The sequence below is a fragment of the Bidens hawaiensis genome, unplaced genomic scaffold, assembly GCF_021521415.1.
Source record: "Bidens hawaiensis isolate Kalapana, Puna unplaced genomic scaffold, B.hawaiensis_p1.1 tig00016116_1, whole genome shotgun sequence".
In the NCBI taxonomy this organism is placed as follows: Eukaryota; Viridiplantae; Streptophyta; class Magnoliopsida; order Asterales; family Asteraceae; genus Bidens; species Bidens hawaiensis.
The window spans coordinates 190,156-205,882 of NW_027492465.1; the positions used below are offsets into that span (position 1 = coordinate 190,156).

General features: G+C 40.7%; 2 protein-coding genes across 2 annotated transcripts; both read left to right on the forward strand.

The window, feature by feature from the left end:
- Window positions 1–5,308: 5,308 nt before the first annotated feature.
- LOC143550607 (uncharacterized) lies at window positions 5,309–6,711 on the forward strand. Its single transcript, XM_077041226.1, has 2 exons — window positions 5,309–5,677; window positions 6,343–6,711. Exons 1-2 carry the CDS (start codon window positions 5,309–5,311, stop codon window positions 6,709–6,711), a joined length of 738 nt encoding a protein of 245 aa, XP_076897341.1.
- Window positions 6,513–7,724, forward strand: LOC143550597 (uncharacterized). Its single transcript, XM_077041216.1, has 2 exons — window positions 6,513–6,961; window positions 7,061–7,724. The coding sequence occupies exons 1-2, from the start codon at window positions 6,803–6,805 to the stop codon at window positions 7,478–7,480; spliced, it is 579 nt and encodes a 192-aa protein (XP_076897331.1). The 5' UTR covers window positions 6,513–6,802; the 3' UTR covers window positions 7,481–7,724.
- The last annotated feature ends 8,003 nt before the right edge of the window (window positions 7,725–15,727 follow it).

A 15,727-nucleotide genomic window follows, 5' to 3' on the forward strand; every position in this document is an offset into this window, starting at 1 on the left:
TGCAGCCGGCCACACCTCCTTGGAAACCTACCTTCGGCTATAAATACCACAAATGGTATGACCATCTCATCTTATCTTGTATCATCATATTATACCTGATATCTGCTCTAGCAATCTCTTAATATACATTTATATTTAAAGAGCAATCTAGTCTGATTCTCACGCCTGAGGGTGGTCACAAGGAGGAACCCCCCCCCCCTTCTCAGTGACAAGCTCACGGTGTCTGTTTTGCAGGTTATCAGAAGAACCATCTTCTCAGGGTCTCACCCCTCGTGGGAAACATCTATCTAACCCCCAGGTTACCAGTAATCTGACAGGGGTTCACTTAGTGTTTCTTCACAATATCTATCTAAAAACCTGTTTACCTTACATGTAACGAGAAACAAGTATACGGCAAATATAAATTATGATTTTACTTAGTTTGAGACTAATATCATCGGCATAATACTTGTAGTATAACAATATGTCAATATCGCCCTTGTTATTTTGTTAGAAAGAATATTTATATTTATTTTTTAATAGTTGACCGTCAATTTGGTGTCCATACTTGTACCATTTGTCCATTTATGCTATATAGTTATGACCTTATGACACCCTATACATCAGCTAACTAGATAATTAATTATATTTAAACTAGTTTTATAAACTAGAGTCTGACTTGATCGAATTAAACAAGTAGTTTACTTGCAACATATTGGCGTTTGTGGTGTTTTCTTGTATTTAACAACATTTTATGTTATATTCGAAATTCAATTTTAAAAAATGACATGCTTCCCCAACGGTCTAGTTATCCATTAAATTTGTCTCAACTTTCATTGTATTATATGGAAAAAAAATCATTTAACCCATTTTAGTAATTAATTATATAATATTTTTAGATACATATAAACTTACACGTTTATAATTTTCATGCAACACTATTTTTACAACAAAGAAATATGCAAATTGATTTGGTGATGTGTCCGTTATGTGATGAGTATCAAGAAACAGTAGAGCATATGTTCACGGCTTGCAGCTTCTCTAATGATATTTAGGCTGCGAATTGCGATTACTTTATGGTGCCGATTGCCATCTATCTATGCCTTTTCGTTTAGAGATCTTATGAGTTTGCACGATGGTGTGAAGGGGTTCGAACAAGATTAAAAAGATGGTGTGGTTGGTTTTGCTATTGCAAGTTGGGCAATTTTAAAAGCTAGAAAAAAAAAACTGTCTTCAAGCAGAAAAAAGGTAGACGTTAAATTGTGAAAATCTAGTCAAACAATTAGTTTGGTTTCCCACTTATAGTCGGCTGACTAAAAAAAGACGATTCAAATTTCAAAAGCACCCAACTAGATCAACTCTATAGGTGGTTCCTAGTCAACCGGCCGCTCCAATTCTAATAACATTGTACTTAGGTTCTAAGACCATGCGTAGTCAAAACGCTTCATCCTTGGGCATTTTGCGTCATGTGGCACCCCGTCAACAATAGAAAATTTTGCAAAAAATGGTGTGTAGCGGGTAAAACAACGCAACTCTCCTATAATAATTACATATATTACTCTGTCTCTCCCCTCCTCACACACAATTTTATCAAAATTTGTGCCTATATAACGTTTTGTGGGAAACGCCTGGCCCAAAATGCCAAGCCAAAAAGTCAGAGGGGGGGGGGGGGGTTATGCCTCTGGCGTTGTCACTCCAAAACGCCACAATCGGCATGGACTACGGATGGTGTAAGAAGCCTATGTTTTATACCATATTTCAATAAAATACACTCACTCTAATACCTAGAATTTATTTTAAGTATTTTATTGTAGTAAATTGAGGAAACATAATGAATAACTGGAGTGTACAAAGGACTATAAAACATTCAAATGGGAAAAACCATATACAAAACGACACATTTAGATTACTTTACGACAAACCAATATTTTCGAGTGTAATTATCATTGACATCTAAGGCAATGTGTAATGGGCGTGCGTTAGGGCGAAAAGTGGGCGAAAGGGGGCGCAAACCCCCCCCCCCCCCGGGCGATATGTGGGCGATAAAGGGCGGAGTTCTTTTGTCGCCGGCTTGAAGAAGAAAATAATAATATTATATTAAACCATTTTCAAACCAATTAAAAATACCATTTTCACCAGTTAAAAAAAATAAATTAAAAACTTAATATAAATATAAAACCAATTAAACCATTTTCACCATATCATACACAAACTCAAACATAAAAATACCAATCATTTTCATCATTTCATACTTCTTCAAACTTAATGGGTTTCCCGGATTCCACGAATTCAAACTCAATAGTTTTTTTATTTATATTTTTATATGTATTTTGTTGTGGTGTGTTTTTTTATTATAATTTATTTTTATTATTGGTGTGTTTTTTTTTAGTTTTATGTATTTTTTGTATTTAATTTTTAATTTTAATACATTTTTATTTAATTATTTAGATAAATTGGTTTTTATTTGTTTAGTTTAATTATAAAAAAAATAAAAAAAGATACTGGGAACCCAATTTGTAGCTCCTACACCGTTACACCCCAAAAACAAATTTACACTCCTTGCTGACTGGGCGCCACGTGTCGCAAATCGCCCTTATTTGTAACCCATTCACTACGCATAGCCTAAGGCTCTAACTCGGGTGTGTCCATCTGGACCATCTCAGTTAAATATACAAATTTTGTACTAATCATTTCTATTTTTCTATTCTAACTTCACTATTTTAAACGACAGTTATTATCTTTTATGTGTTAATAAGATTTTCTAATAATATAGACAATGTTACCTTCGATTTAAATGTTCAATTAAATTAAATCAAAAGGCACACCCGTTGGGGCCTAAAAAGGTTCATGGTTCTCTAACTCGTTTCATTCATTTTGCAACATTGTGTTTTGTCAATCTACCTTATGAAAGTCGAACTCTTTCCTTCCTTTAGAACATAAACTTGTTAGTAACCCTCGAACAAAGATGATATTCCTAGAATTATTATTAGGCCATTTGATGGTGATGATTAAGATCCACAAGTCCATGCATAGCTTCCATGTTAGATTAGTGTGGTGACCACAATCATGTGTTGTGTAACTATTATGCGGCTGTACCTAGGGGTGTTCTTCGGGTTTGTTTTCCGGGTTTCGGGTTTTTTGGGTCGGGTTCTTCGGGTTTCCAAGTTTTAAATCTTGACCCAAAACCCAACCCGAATCTCTCACAGGTTTTTTGGGTTCGGGTAATTCGGGTTCGGGTTTTTTCGGGTTGGGTTAATCGGGTTTCGGGTATCATAGTAAACAAAATAAAAAAACAAAAAATTTTAAAAACTACAATGCTAAAATTAAAATAACATATTATTCTTTGCTCGTAAGCAAACAATCAAATAATAAATCAACATAACTTGATAAAACAATCTAAAAGAAGAATAAAACTAACTCGAACCATAATTGCTTTCAATCGGGCGTGATTTAGTTGTTCAATTACGGTTGCTATTAGTAATAAATGGAACACATAAAGTAACAATAAACAATCAATCTATAATAATTGTAATGACAACAATCGATTATGACTAGGTTTTGATAACTTTAGTGGCTAAGACTAAGCCTATTATACATAAATATATATATTTAATTTCAAAACTAAAAGTTTATTCGGGTTAACCCGAAACTTATAAATCAAACCCGAGAACCAACCCGAATTACTTTGGTTCGGGTTAGTATTTTCTCGGGTTCGGGTTTTTTCGGGTCAGGTTAGTTCGGATTTGGGTACATGTTTTATCAGGTCGGGTTTCGGGTTTCGGGTATAGGTGACAGCCCTATTTGTACCAAGAGAAATGATGTGTTTGAAATGAATAAATAAGTTGAGTTTGTTCCATTCGAGTTTATAAACAATAAAAAGAAGTTTAATGACAGGTAGCGTATAAATACTTAAAATTATTAAAATTCTAAAAAAGTTGTTTTAACTTTCTACATTTTACATATTATATATACTAATCATTATTGATAGGGGCCTTACTACCATGCCGGTTCCCAATTAAATATGCACGGACGGAACTACACAATGTAGCGTTCTTGGGTCTCTCATCCACCGGGTGTCGACTAGGCTACTTTATATATAGGTGTGGTCCGTGTCCGTCTATGTCTCCAATTTTCAATTAAAACAAGTAAGAAAATTGGAAAACTTGAACTGTTTTATTTAAGCTATATTGAAAATTGGACTAAGTACATATAAGAAAATATATATGATGTATATTTTCAAGAGAAATTTAATATGGAATAGAGAAAAAATAAAAGAAAAAACTAATGCGTTGGTATAATAAATATATAAAAGAAACTTAAATGCTAGAGAAGGGTTACAGCAATTAAACAGAATATTATTGGAAAGTCAAATATTAGATACTAGAATATGTATAAACATGAACATTGAACAATATTGCACATGTAACATATACCTCGTATGATTGTCAATTTTATCTATGTTTTAAATGCATGATGTACAGTGTATCCTTCCCAAAAGCTATAAACAATAGACGGCTAACAAACTTTGCCTTCGTAATGACCGTATTTTGCTTCACCTGCTTTCCGGTCGAGGTTGAATTTTACGACATGTAAACTAATTGGTTTCATCATGTTGACTTAAAGTAACGTTTAGTTTTGACATTTTGCTATTTCAATGTATGAGTCTTAATGGTTCGGCTGAAGTTCAAACTGAGATGATCTTTATTCTTTAAAACCGTATCAAACAGTTTAGTTTTGGACTGATTTCGAAAGCATTTAGTATCAAACCAAGCAATCTTTAAAACGATGATGGAGTGGGCCGAAATCAATTGCATAGCAAACTAATCCAAGGCGTCACAATTTGGTATATATTTTGGGGGCATGAAAAGATCTTCAGTGGTGTACTGGTGTTAATTACGTATTTGGGGGTCACGTAATCAACTTATTTATCATACGTATAAATTAATTACGCAGTATAAATGTATAATAGCTTCTCAAATGTAGCGTTTGAGTAAAGGATAATATGAATTTTTATTACTAAAAAAAGAATGATATGAAATTTTACATTAATTAAATTATTAAAATACGAGGCTCCGTCATCCGTGGCATTCCCATGAGCCATGACTGCTTTTTAGTTTCACTGTTGATTTGCCGTCGTCAAGTTGTTGGTTCCTCGAACTTCGAAGAACACCAAACCACAAACAGCCTTCCTACGTAATTAATTTAACTCCATGTTCTTTCCTTCTTACGAGGTTACCCCGCACGCTACCTTCTCTCTCACTTCTCCAACCCATTATTTATAACAACTCAACTTTAAGTAATTATATCTCAAACAAGTCAACAACAAACAATGTCAACCAGATGTAGAAGATCAGTCAAATGGCACACTTCACCCCTACCACCTACACCTATAATATTCACCAACTTACCCAGAAGACATACTACTCGCCGTAGGAAAACAAGAGCCACTGGTAATAAACAACCAGTGGAGGTTATAGAGACTTATAATTACAAGGGGAAGCTTGAGAGCTTGTTTGGTGTGGAGAGAGAGTTTACGCGTTCTCCGGTGGTGGTGGAAGATGATGGTGGTGAGGTGGAGATGTTGAGGGAGGAGTGTAATGTTTTGAGGATGGAAAGGAAGCAAGTGTTGAAGAAGTTGAAGAAGAATCAAGTTCGAATTGAAAGAACGCTCAAATCTGCTTTGAAAAGTGTTGCATCGGTAAGCTGTTCTTTTGATTATTATTATTATTATTATTATTATTATTATTATTAGTATTGTTTTAAAGTTTGTCTTATGATATTATCATTGATCGTAAGCGAGTTGTGCTGGGCCAACTTCGAGCTCGAATAAGCTCGGCTTGTTTTGATCTTTATATCTAAAGTTTGAAATAAAGCTCAAGCTCGCCTTGTTTATTTTTAAGGCTCGTGCTCAACTATTTTTATTTATGAGAGTTGGAACTCGACTTGTTTGTTATTATTATTAATAATATATACAATGCTAATTATATCTAGATACGTTTTTAATTAACTAATTTTACCTCCTTATAACTTATAGGTGTTTGGAAAAGTTTGGTTTTGTGAGTGTATAAGTTATAAATTACAACTTTGTAATTTATTAACTTAATAAGTCATAAGGAGGTTAAGGAGGTAAAATAAGGAATCCGAACACCCACTAAAGTTGTTATGTTTTAATACATATTATGTCGTTACTTTTTATAAAATAATAATAATGTTAATTATATAAATTTATACTAAATATTGTTTAAAAAGTATACAAGTAACTGGCCTAGTTAAGCTTGTGAACAAACTGGAACTCGATAAGTGAAGTTCGGGTTTGGACTCGTTTTCTTAAACTAAGCTTTTATTAGGCTCGAGCTTGTTTAGGAAGCTAATGCACCAAATGTTTTACAGGGAAGAAATAAGCTTTGTGAAGGGAAGAACACAGAAGTGGTGTTGGAGGAAGAAATAAAAAAGCTAACAGAGAAACTAGAGGAGTTGCAGATTAACTACATTGGTGAAGTCAACGGTGATTGCTCAATGTTGACTCGAAAAAGTCAAAAGTCAAAGGGAATTCTAGATCAGATGGAGAAAGATTACAGATTAATCGTTAACAATTCTGTTGCGGGTTCTGCTTCGACCTCAAAACGAATCAATTATAGTGGCCATTTGTCTTTTTCTAACAGATTCTATGATCAAGCAAAGGTAGTTAGTTATAAATCAAATGATCACATTTTCTTGTTTTTCTTGCTATAAATCAAGAAAACACTTTTTGTGACAGGAGCCATTGGTGCCACGAGAAACTGGCAACAAATGCTCGGGCCGGTGCAAGTTGTTGGTGAGGCGGATGGCAGAGCAAGTGCGAGGAGATACCGAACAATGGTCACAAATGCAGGAGATGCTTGGACAGTTGAGACAAGAAATGCAAGAGCTTCAAACTTCAAAAGACTTTTGGGAGACTCAAGCTCTTGCTTCCAATCAAGAAATCCAATCCCTAATGACCAATGTAAGCACACTCGCGTTCGTGTGTATATATGTTGGTAGGGTTGGCAAAACGTGTCTAGTCGTGCTAAACAATAATTGTTTATTGTTTTGGTGATTTAAGGTTGACGAATGGAGGGAGAAGGCAGTCGAGTATGAAGCAAAGGCTAACACGCTTCAAACCGAGTTTAATATGGTGATGGGTGAACTTGAGAAGTTGAAGAAAGATCAAGTGAAAGAACTTGATTTGACCCCCAAAAACGTTATTATATCTTTAGGTAAACAAATCGAACGTGAGGTGAAGAATGGGTTGAGTTGTCGAATGAAGGGACAATGTGATGCCATCAATAGTAAGAAAGACTCACAACTATCGTCACTCCGGAAACAACTTGTAAAGGAGAAACGGATATTGAGTTCGCGATGGAAGGAAAACCGGTTAAATAATAATGAAATGTTGAGTGACGGGAGTCGTAAATGGCGTAACTTGGTTAGATCTCCGTTTAAAGATATTGGTAATTCTTCATCATCATCAATGGTATGGTAAGGTAGAAAAATGATGCAATTTTCCCTTTGCATTGCCCTGAGTTGCAAAAATAAAATATTAGTTTTTGAAAACTGTTTTTTTGTCGTGTTTATGGTGTATCAGTTTTCTATTTTAGCTTAATAATACGATTGTTCGTTATGGTTTGAAATTTGAATACTTATGAAAGTCGGATGATTTGTATCTATGAATGCAACTTTTAAAGGTGGTTCATTTTAGTTAGTTGTTTTAGGTGCATTTATTATTCGAATCGTTTCCAAAATTTCAAATTTTGCTTTTAGTCGAAAATCACAACTTCAAATTTCAATCACCAATTCAACATTCGTTTCGATTTTTGATACATAGTATTTGTGGTTTTCGATTCAAAATTCGAATTATAACTAAAAACTTAAGGTTGTTTCAGTTATGTTCCACTTAGTACAAATTTTGCATGATTGGAAACCATGCTGAAGAGGTAGGTCCCAGCAGAGCCCAGTTGGACCCACAAGACTCACCTTGAAGAGGGACGTCTGCGCAAGGACCAACTGGTTCCGCAGGACTCACCATGCTCAGAGATGAAGACCTTACGCGCAGTACGCCAGCTGTTCCCGCAGGGAAAGCCTCCCAATGGTGAAGTACCCCGCCTGTCCCCGCAGCTGCGGATACAAGCCATCAGGGAAGGCTACCCGCACTAATAGCAAGGCTACACGCACAAGGCACTAAAATAATTCAGTGTCACCTGAAGGAATGAGCAAGGCGGGAATACTCCCGCCCAAATGAGCCAGTCCGTATGCTTCTGGATGATCTTTTGTACTATACCTGCCAAGGTATGGACAAAATAGACAAGATCTGACCAAAGCAGCCCATGAACCAATCACAGGGTGACAGCTCACCGACAACAGTACGAGGAGCATGCTCTAGTACTGTTTGTCACTATTAGCCGCTGCCTACTCACCAACCCTTGTCGTGGCACGCACATAGCCTGCAGTTGGTGGAAAGGGAACAGTACACAGCCGGCCTTGTCACTATCAGCCTGCCTACCCACCAACCAGCATGGCACGTGCGTAGCCCATAGTTGGTAGAACAGGAATATTATACAGCTGGCTGTACCTGCTTGGAAACCTACCTTCGGCTATAAATACTCCAACACCTTGGAACGGTAGGATCACCTTGTATCTTACCTTCACTAGCTATTTCTCTCAATATATACTTATATTCAGAGCAACCTAGTCTGATTCTCATGCCGGAGGGTGGTCACAAGGAGGAACCCCCATTCTTAGTGACGAGCTCACGGTGTCTGTTTTGCAGGTCATCTGAAGAACATCCTTCTTTGCCGGACCTAACCCTCGTGGGAAACATTACTTAACCCCTAGATTATCCATAATCTGCCCGGGGTCGCTTAGTGTTTCTTCATTGGCGCCATCCGTGCATAAAAGCTAGAACTAATTCTCAGTTTTTTCAAAACTTCTGAAAAAATGGTTAACGTTACTCCGGTCCCAAGGCCAGTAAGTGACCAAGAAACCCCGGTAACCACAACCTCAGCTACTGGGGGAACACCGGCGGTTACACAAATTTTACGAACACTACCCCGGTTACCCAAGCCGGGGCAAGTGCAGTAAACAATATTTCACTGGGGTTCACTGATGCCCAGTTGGAGAAACAGACGAGGCTCCCTCGCCAAACACTCGATCAAGTTAAGGCGTGGGCCGAAGCACGTCAGAAGGAATTCCAAGCTGAGTTGGATGAACGCTTGCGTTCACTCCAACAGGCTGACGAATTCGGAAGCACTCGACAACAGCTCAACATGAACAGTGAGTGCGAGTACTCGGACGATGATCGAGAGGAATCCGACACTGACGCGAACCCTCGCCATAGGGCGAAAGGGAAGCGTAAAGAAGCGGACTTCCAACCAAGAAGGAATTTCGGAGAAACCTTCAAACCAAGGAACGCGGGGGGAAACCCACGCGACTTCTCCAAAACTTTTAGACCAACTGCTGCAAATGCGGGAACATCCAAGTTTGCAAGGGACATTGCGGAAGCAATCGCTCCGATAAGTGCCAAACAGATGTCCAACATCGGCACTTATGATGGTCTATCCGACCCAGATGATCACTTGAACAGATTCATAGCGGGGGCAACCGTCAGTAACTGGACGGAACCCACGTGGTGTTACATGTTCCAGATGACGCTGGTTGGAGCGGCCAGGGCGTGGTTTGATCGTTTACCGGTCCACCACATCTATGATTGGGCGGACTTTCAACACAAGTTCAGCCAACACTTCAGTCAACAGAGGAAATATACTGAAGAGCAGTGGACGATCCTCAACTGCGTGAGAGAGGAAGATGAATCTTTACTAGACTTCATCACTCGCTTCAACTCCAAAAAGCTGAGTCTCGGCAACATAAGTGAAGATCTTGTTCGCGCCGCTTTCATCCAGGGCGCCGAATACCCAGAGCTTATCCGCACGTTGACGGGTAAGGACGGCATGCCATCCACATGGGATGCCATCATGACGGCAGCTAAGCGCTTTGCCGAGACGGAGAAGCAACTGGGTAGGGATCTTCCCCAGAGTACACACCTCTACACGCAGAGGACCAGAGAAAACAATGTTCGGATCGCCCGGCAGAACAAAAAGAGGAAGCTAGGTATTTGGCAGTCAAGGGTAAACTTTGACACCTCATCCAGCTCTCGCCCTCTTGTTGGCGGAAGGGATAACACGCACCCTTCATGCCGAAAACACCGGTGGATGCCACTCACCAAAAGCGACACGGAGATATTTGCCACCGAAAAACTACCATGGCCAAAAGCTCCAATGATCCGGCAGCGACCTAATACGGATCAGAGCAAATCCTGTGACTTCCACGGGACAAAGGGTCACAATACAGAGGAGTGTACATCCTTGAAGGATATTGTTGAAACATTCGTCAAGGATGGAAGACTTGCACACCTTGTGGCATCAATCAAGAATGGAGGAAGGAATGATAACCGGTATAAAGGCAACGGACGAAAGCCCGTTGACATCAGCATCCACATGGTTCATGGCAACATCAGAGGAAGAAAAAGACGAACGACAGAACCATGCGAATGGAAGGAAGCTGAGGTGCGCTTCCCGCGAGTGCCAGGAGGACCCAGCAAGGAAGGCCCTATCGTCATCAAAAGCCAGCTGGGGCATTACATAACTTCCCGCACTCTTGCTGACGACGGCGCCTCGTCAACGGTTATGTACATGCAGTTCTTTGACAAGCTAGACGACGAAGACAAAGAACTCCTGGAAACGGTTTACGCCTCAATGGAAGGGTTCGACGGCAGCACAAACACCCCTTTGGGTATCCTATCTTTCCCCGTCATCCTCACCGACGGGAAATACTCCCGCACAGAAGACGTGGACTTCGTCGTAATGAGGAAGCCACATCACACATACGACATTCTCTTCGGGAGAGACGGGATGGCAAGATTCAACGCCGTGGTATCTTCAGTCCACGGCATGATGGGATGGCCAACTGCTGAGGGTGTAGCGATGATCACCGGTATCCCCCAGACTTTGGTGAGTGATAACGGCACCAACTTTGCTGACAAGAAGCTACAAAAGTGGCTGGTGAGTGATAACGGCACCAACTTTGATAACGGCACCAACTTTACCTCAGTGGCACACCCGCAAGGTAACGGTGAGGTGGAAAGACCAAATAAAAGCATCGTCGAAGGCGTAAAGAAAAGACTCCTGGAACACAGATCCGGCTGGGTAGACGAAGTTCCACACGTCCTTTGGGCAAACAGAACGCTGAAAAAGGCCAGTACGGGAGAAACCCCGTTCAGCCTCACTTATGGCACTAAAGCCATGGTCCCCGTCGAAATTGGTTTGCCCTCACCAAGGGTCTTGATTCAGCCAGAAGACAATGATGCGGAAAGACGGTTAGACCTTATGCTAACCGAGGAACGCAGAGACTTAGCCGCAGCGCGTGAAGAAAACTACAAGCGACAATGTAAGGCCCCGTTACCGGTAACCCTACTTTCGTGTTGGATTTACTCATAAACACAGTTCTAAATATCAGAGTTAATTAAAACATTTATGCGGAATATAAAACTTTCATTAAACATTACATAATTCATAACTTATCTCAAAACATCCTTTGTCTTTCACATTAAAGCATTAAAATTAGAACATTATAAGTCTTCAGATGCCAGACTCTTGTTCAGTGCCATGTGTCTCCTCAAGCGAGCTGCCTCATCCGACTCACCTGCGTGCATACTAAAAGTCAGCTACGCTGAGTGAGTTCTAGATAATCACATAATCATACCATTCACATAACATTACATTCTTTCATTCATACTTTCATACTTTCATACTTTCTTACTTTCTTACTTTCTTTTGTATTAACTTACCTTCATATCTTACGTTATAAAGAGCATTACGCCCTACATTCCTCGAGTATTATTAGGGCTCGGTACCCTCTTTCCTCGAGTATTATTAGGGCTCGGTACCCTCTTTCCTCGAGTATTATTAGGGCTCGGTACCCTCTTTCCTCGAGTATTATTAGGGCTCGGTACCCTCTTTCCTCGAATATTAGTAGGGTTCGGTTCCCTAGTTCTCGAATATTAGTAGGGTTCGATTCCCTCTTCGTTACCATACAACCATACATCATACCTCGAGTATTATTAGGGCTCGGTACCCTTTCCGTAACCATACAACCATACATTATCATTTCTTTCTTTAATTATCTCTATCACGTTCATATAAATAAACATACATAACATACTTACCTTATACATAGCGTTACAACCTGACAGTACGTGCAATATCCGAAGATCGTTCACGTATCATCAAGCAATCATTCATACATTTCACATTATCCACATAAGCATACACTTATCTCTTAGGATAAGCGTATTAACAAACATATTGAGTATGCACACAGCCCCGAAAATATAACACATAAATGGGGCTAGAAACTCACCTGAACACGGTTACATTCACCGTTAATCGTAATCCCTTTCTTCAGCTGTGCACGGCTGACTGTATAACAAGTATACGTATCAATTAACTACCACTTCTCATAATGTATTTCTATCTTTATATGACCCACAACGAACGGGGGTCCGGGGGCAGCGCCCCTTGCAGCGGGGTCTAGGGGCGGCAGCCCCTAGCAGGGTCCAAGGGGCAGAGCCCCTGGCTGGGGTCGAGCTGCTAGGTCAGCTTGGAAAAATTTTATTTCCATTAACTGTCTTAACACATTTTTCATTAGGTTTTTAATTTATTTTCTAATCGAACTTGGCTTTAGGCGAAGTTAAACCTTAGGCGAACTTAGCTTTAGGCGAAGTTAAACCTTCGGCGAACTTAGCTTTAGGCGAAGTTAAACCTTAGACGAACTTAGCTTTAGACGAAGTTGTCATCAGGCGAACTTGGCTTTAGGCGAAGTTAAGCCTCAGGCGAACTTAGCTCTAGGCGAAGTTGTCATCAGGCGAACTTAGCTTTAGGCGAAGTTAAGCCTCAGGCGAACTTAGCTCTAGGCGAAGTTGTCATCAGGCGAACTTAGCTTTAGGCGAAGTTGCCATCAGGCGAACTTAGCTTGCAGGCGAAGTTCATCAGGCGAACTTGGCTTGCAGGCGAAGTTCATCGCTTTGAAGGCGAAGTTGCCCAGATAGCCGCAGTTTCGGTTTCTGTCCAACATTTCGAGCGATTTTAACACCCTTGTTACGGTTCAACATCACCCACTACGCTTCCCGACCATTTTCGGTCGTTTATACACTAAAAGCTCGGATCTTTAAACTTCAAAGATCAAGAATCATACCTTTTTGAGCTTGTTTGGGTCTTGTTTATTTTCTTAATCACAACTAGTCTCTCTCTCTCACACTCTCGGATCTCGCCTCTCTCTTCCGGCCGCCGGCGGTTGAGGTGTGTGGTGTGTGTGTTTTGGAAGTGTTAGAGAGTATGGTAAAAATGAAGATATTTTGGGATTTTGGGGGTATTTATATCCCTGAAATCCCATTCTCATTTAACCCATCTCAATTAATCCAAGTCCAAGACCCGCTCCTTACCCGATATTAATTAATTACGCGAAATCACTAAACATATCTTCCTTTATTCATCATTAAAATTTTAGGATGTTACAGACAAATGCAAAAGTACTACAACACGCGGGTAAAACTCTGCAACTTCAATGTAGGAGACTACATATTGCGTAACAACGAGGCTTCAAACCAAGAGCGCCCAGGAAAACTGGCACCGGTCTGGGAAGGACCGTACATTATCAAAGAAGTTTTGGGAAAAGGCGCATACCGGCTCGAAAGGCTCGATGGCACTCCTATCCCAAGAACATGGAACGGAGCTCAATTACGCAAATGTTACATGTAGATCAATTCCAAACTTGTAAAGAAAAGGCCTAGAGCCACTTCTAATGGAAATGATTCTCCTTTCACATTGTGTTGATAGCCTTACCTTTATACTTATGAACTTTCCACACTGATGCCGGTATTCATCGCATAAATATGGGAAGAAGTAAGTCGTTGCGTGTGGAAGGCGGCAAAACCCGCATAAACACATAAAACGGTAAAAATTTCTAAGGAAAACCTTCACGCAGGTCAGCTATAGGTGAAGTCTGGTCATCCCAATAAATGAAAGTGACGGTCCTACCCGCACAATCATGATAGAGGAAACTGAACATTAACCTATTGGCAACCGTGCGTCGACAGGTTAACTTATTCAAAACACTTAGAAAATTTAAAGAAAAAGATGAGGAAAACTTCCACGCAGGTCAGATATAGGTAAAGTTTAGCCATCCTACTAAGTGAAAGTGACGGTCTTATCCGCACAATCACGAAAGAGGAAGCAAAACTTTAACTTATTATCTGCCACGTTGAAAAGTTAACTTATCTAAGTACTCAAGAAATTGCTAAGTTAAAACAAAATATGCGTGAAATAAACAAGGCAAGGCATTAACAAATAATCTTTATTCCATCAACAATCAAACATTAAAAGAATTGCTGGGTACATACCCGCATACAAGATTAGAAGTCTACAAACATAAAAATCTACTCTAATGGTGGAAAGGGATCTAAAGTATCAAGCTTCAGGACCACTCCCACTTGGACCCGCACCATCAGTAGAGTGTGGCGGTTCAAGGAAAGCTTTGAGGATAGTTAGCCCATCATCAGCAGCAGCAATCTCGTTTACATTCTCCACCACCGGATGCGGGAAGGCGGCATACTGATTCACTGCTTGGTCATACGCAGCTTCAGTATCCACATTGTAAAGAGGGAAGTTGGAAGGCGGAATGCCTTGTTCAACAAACCCTAGACCAAGCAAGAAGCCAGCCTTTTCCCCATCCTCATGAGAAGCGTTGAGGGCTGCGCTCATCGCATCGTCATATGATGTGTTCGTGAACACCCGATGCACAACCTAAAAAACAGAAGTATATCAAAAACTCTTCTAAGTGTAAGGAAAAGCGTAAAGAAATTGTGAAACTGCGCATACCTGCGACAACGCTTCTCGAAGAAGCCATTCCTTTGTAACCAGAGCCTCCTGGAGGGCAGCTTGAGCTTCAATACGGGCGCGTTCGGCTTCGTTCTTTGTAAGGTTGGCAAGCAACACATCTTTGGCTGCAGCCTCTTCGACGCCCTTTAGCTTACGCTCAGTTTGGTCAAGCACCCCCCTTTGGTCCAAGATCTCTTGGAGCTTCTTGGCATCTTCCATGGCCAAAGCATCATGAGCCTGCTGGAGCCTCTCTAATTTGGCTTTAAGTTCCTCATTCTCGATGCGTAAAGGCTCAGCAACAGCTTCAGCCTTGGTGGCCCTCTCGGTTGCGTTCCGTGCAGTTTCCTTGGCCAACCGAAGCTGTTCGTTAACAGCTTGGGCAGCCTTGGAACGGGCCTCGAGCCGGGCCTGAACTTCAACCTCGAGGGCCTTGAAGGCCTTCTCCTTTTCCGCAGCAACGGCGGCAAGCTTCGCATTCTCCTCCCGGATAGCCCGCGCCTGAGCCACTTCAAGGCTACGCGCCGTCTTTAACTTGTCGTTTTCACGACAAAGTAGTTCGACGCGCGGCTGCATCCGGGCGAGGAGGATTCGGAGCTCGTTGGACAGCCTACCTTCCTGGTAGCTGGCCATGGCCTCCCCCAGCGCACCGCTTGGGGCGGCGTGATGCGCCCATTCGACGCACTCCTCAGCAGTCCGGAGGGTCGTTCCCCGGCGGATATTCCACCGAGGAGCGTACACCTCGTTGGAATCACGAACTGCAATAAAACAAAAAACAGTTAAGAGAGAGAAATGATGAAAGGGAT

Coding starts and splice junctions, on each gene's coding strand:
- LOC143550597 (XM_077041216.1), top strand. CDS start 6,803: ATGGCAGAGCAAGTGCGAGGAGATACCGAACAATGGTCACAAATGCAG. Junction 6,962..7,060: donor TCCAATCCCTAATGACCAAT/GTAAGCACACTC, acceptor TGGTGATTTAAG/GTTGACGAATGGAGGGAGAA.
- LOC143550607 (XM_077041226.1), top strand. CDS start 5,309: ATGTCAACCAGATGTAGAAGATCAGTCAAATGGCACACTTCACCCCTA. Junction 5,678..6,342: donor CTTTGAAAAGTGTTGCATCG/GTAAGCTGTTCT, acceptor GAGCTTGTTTAG/GAAGCTAATGCACCAAATGT.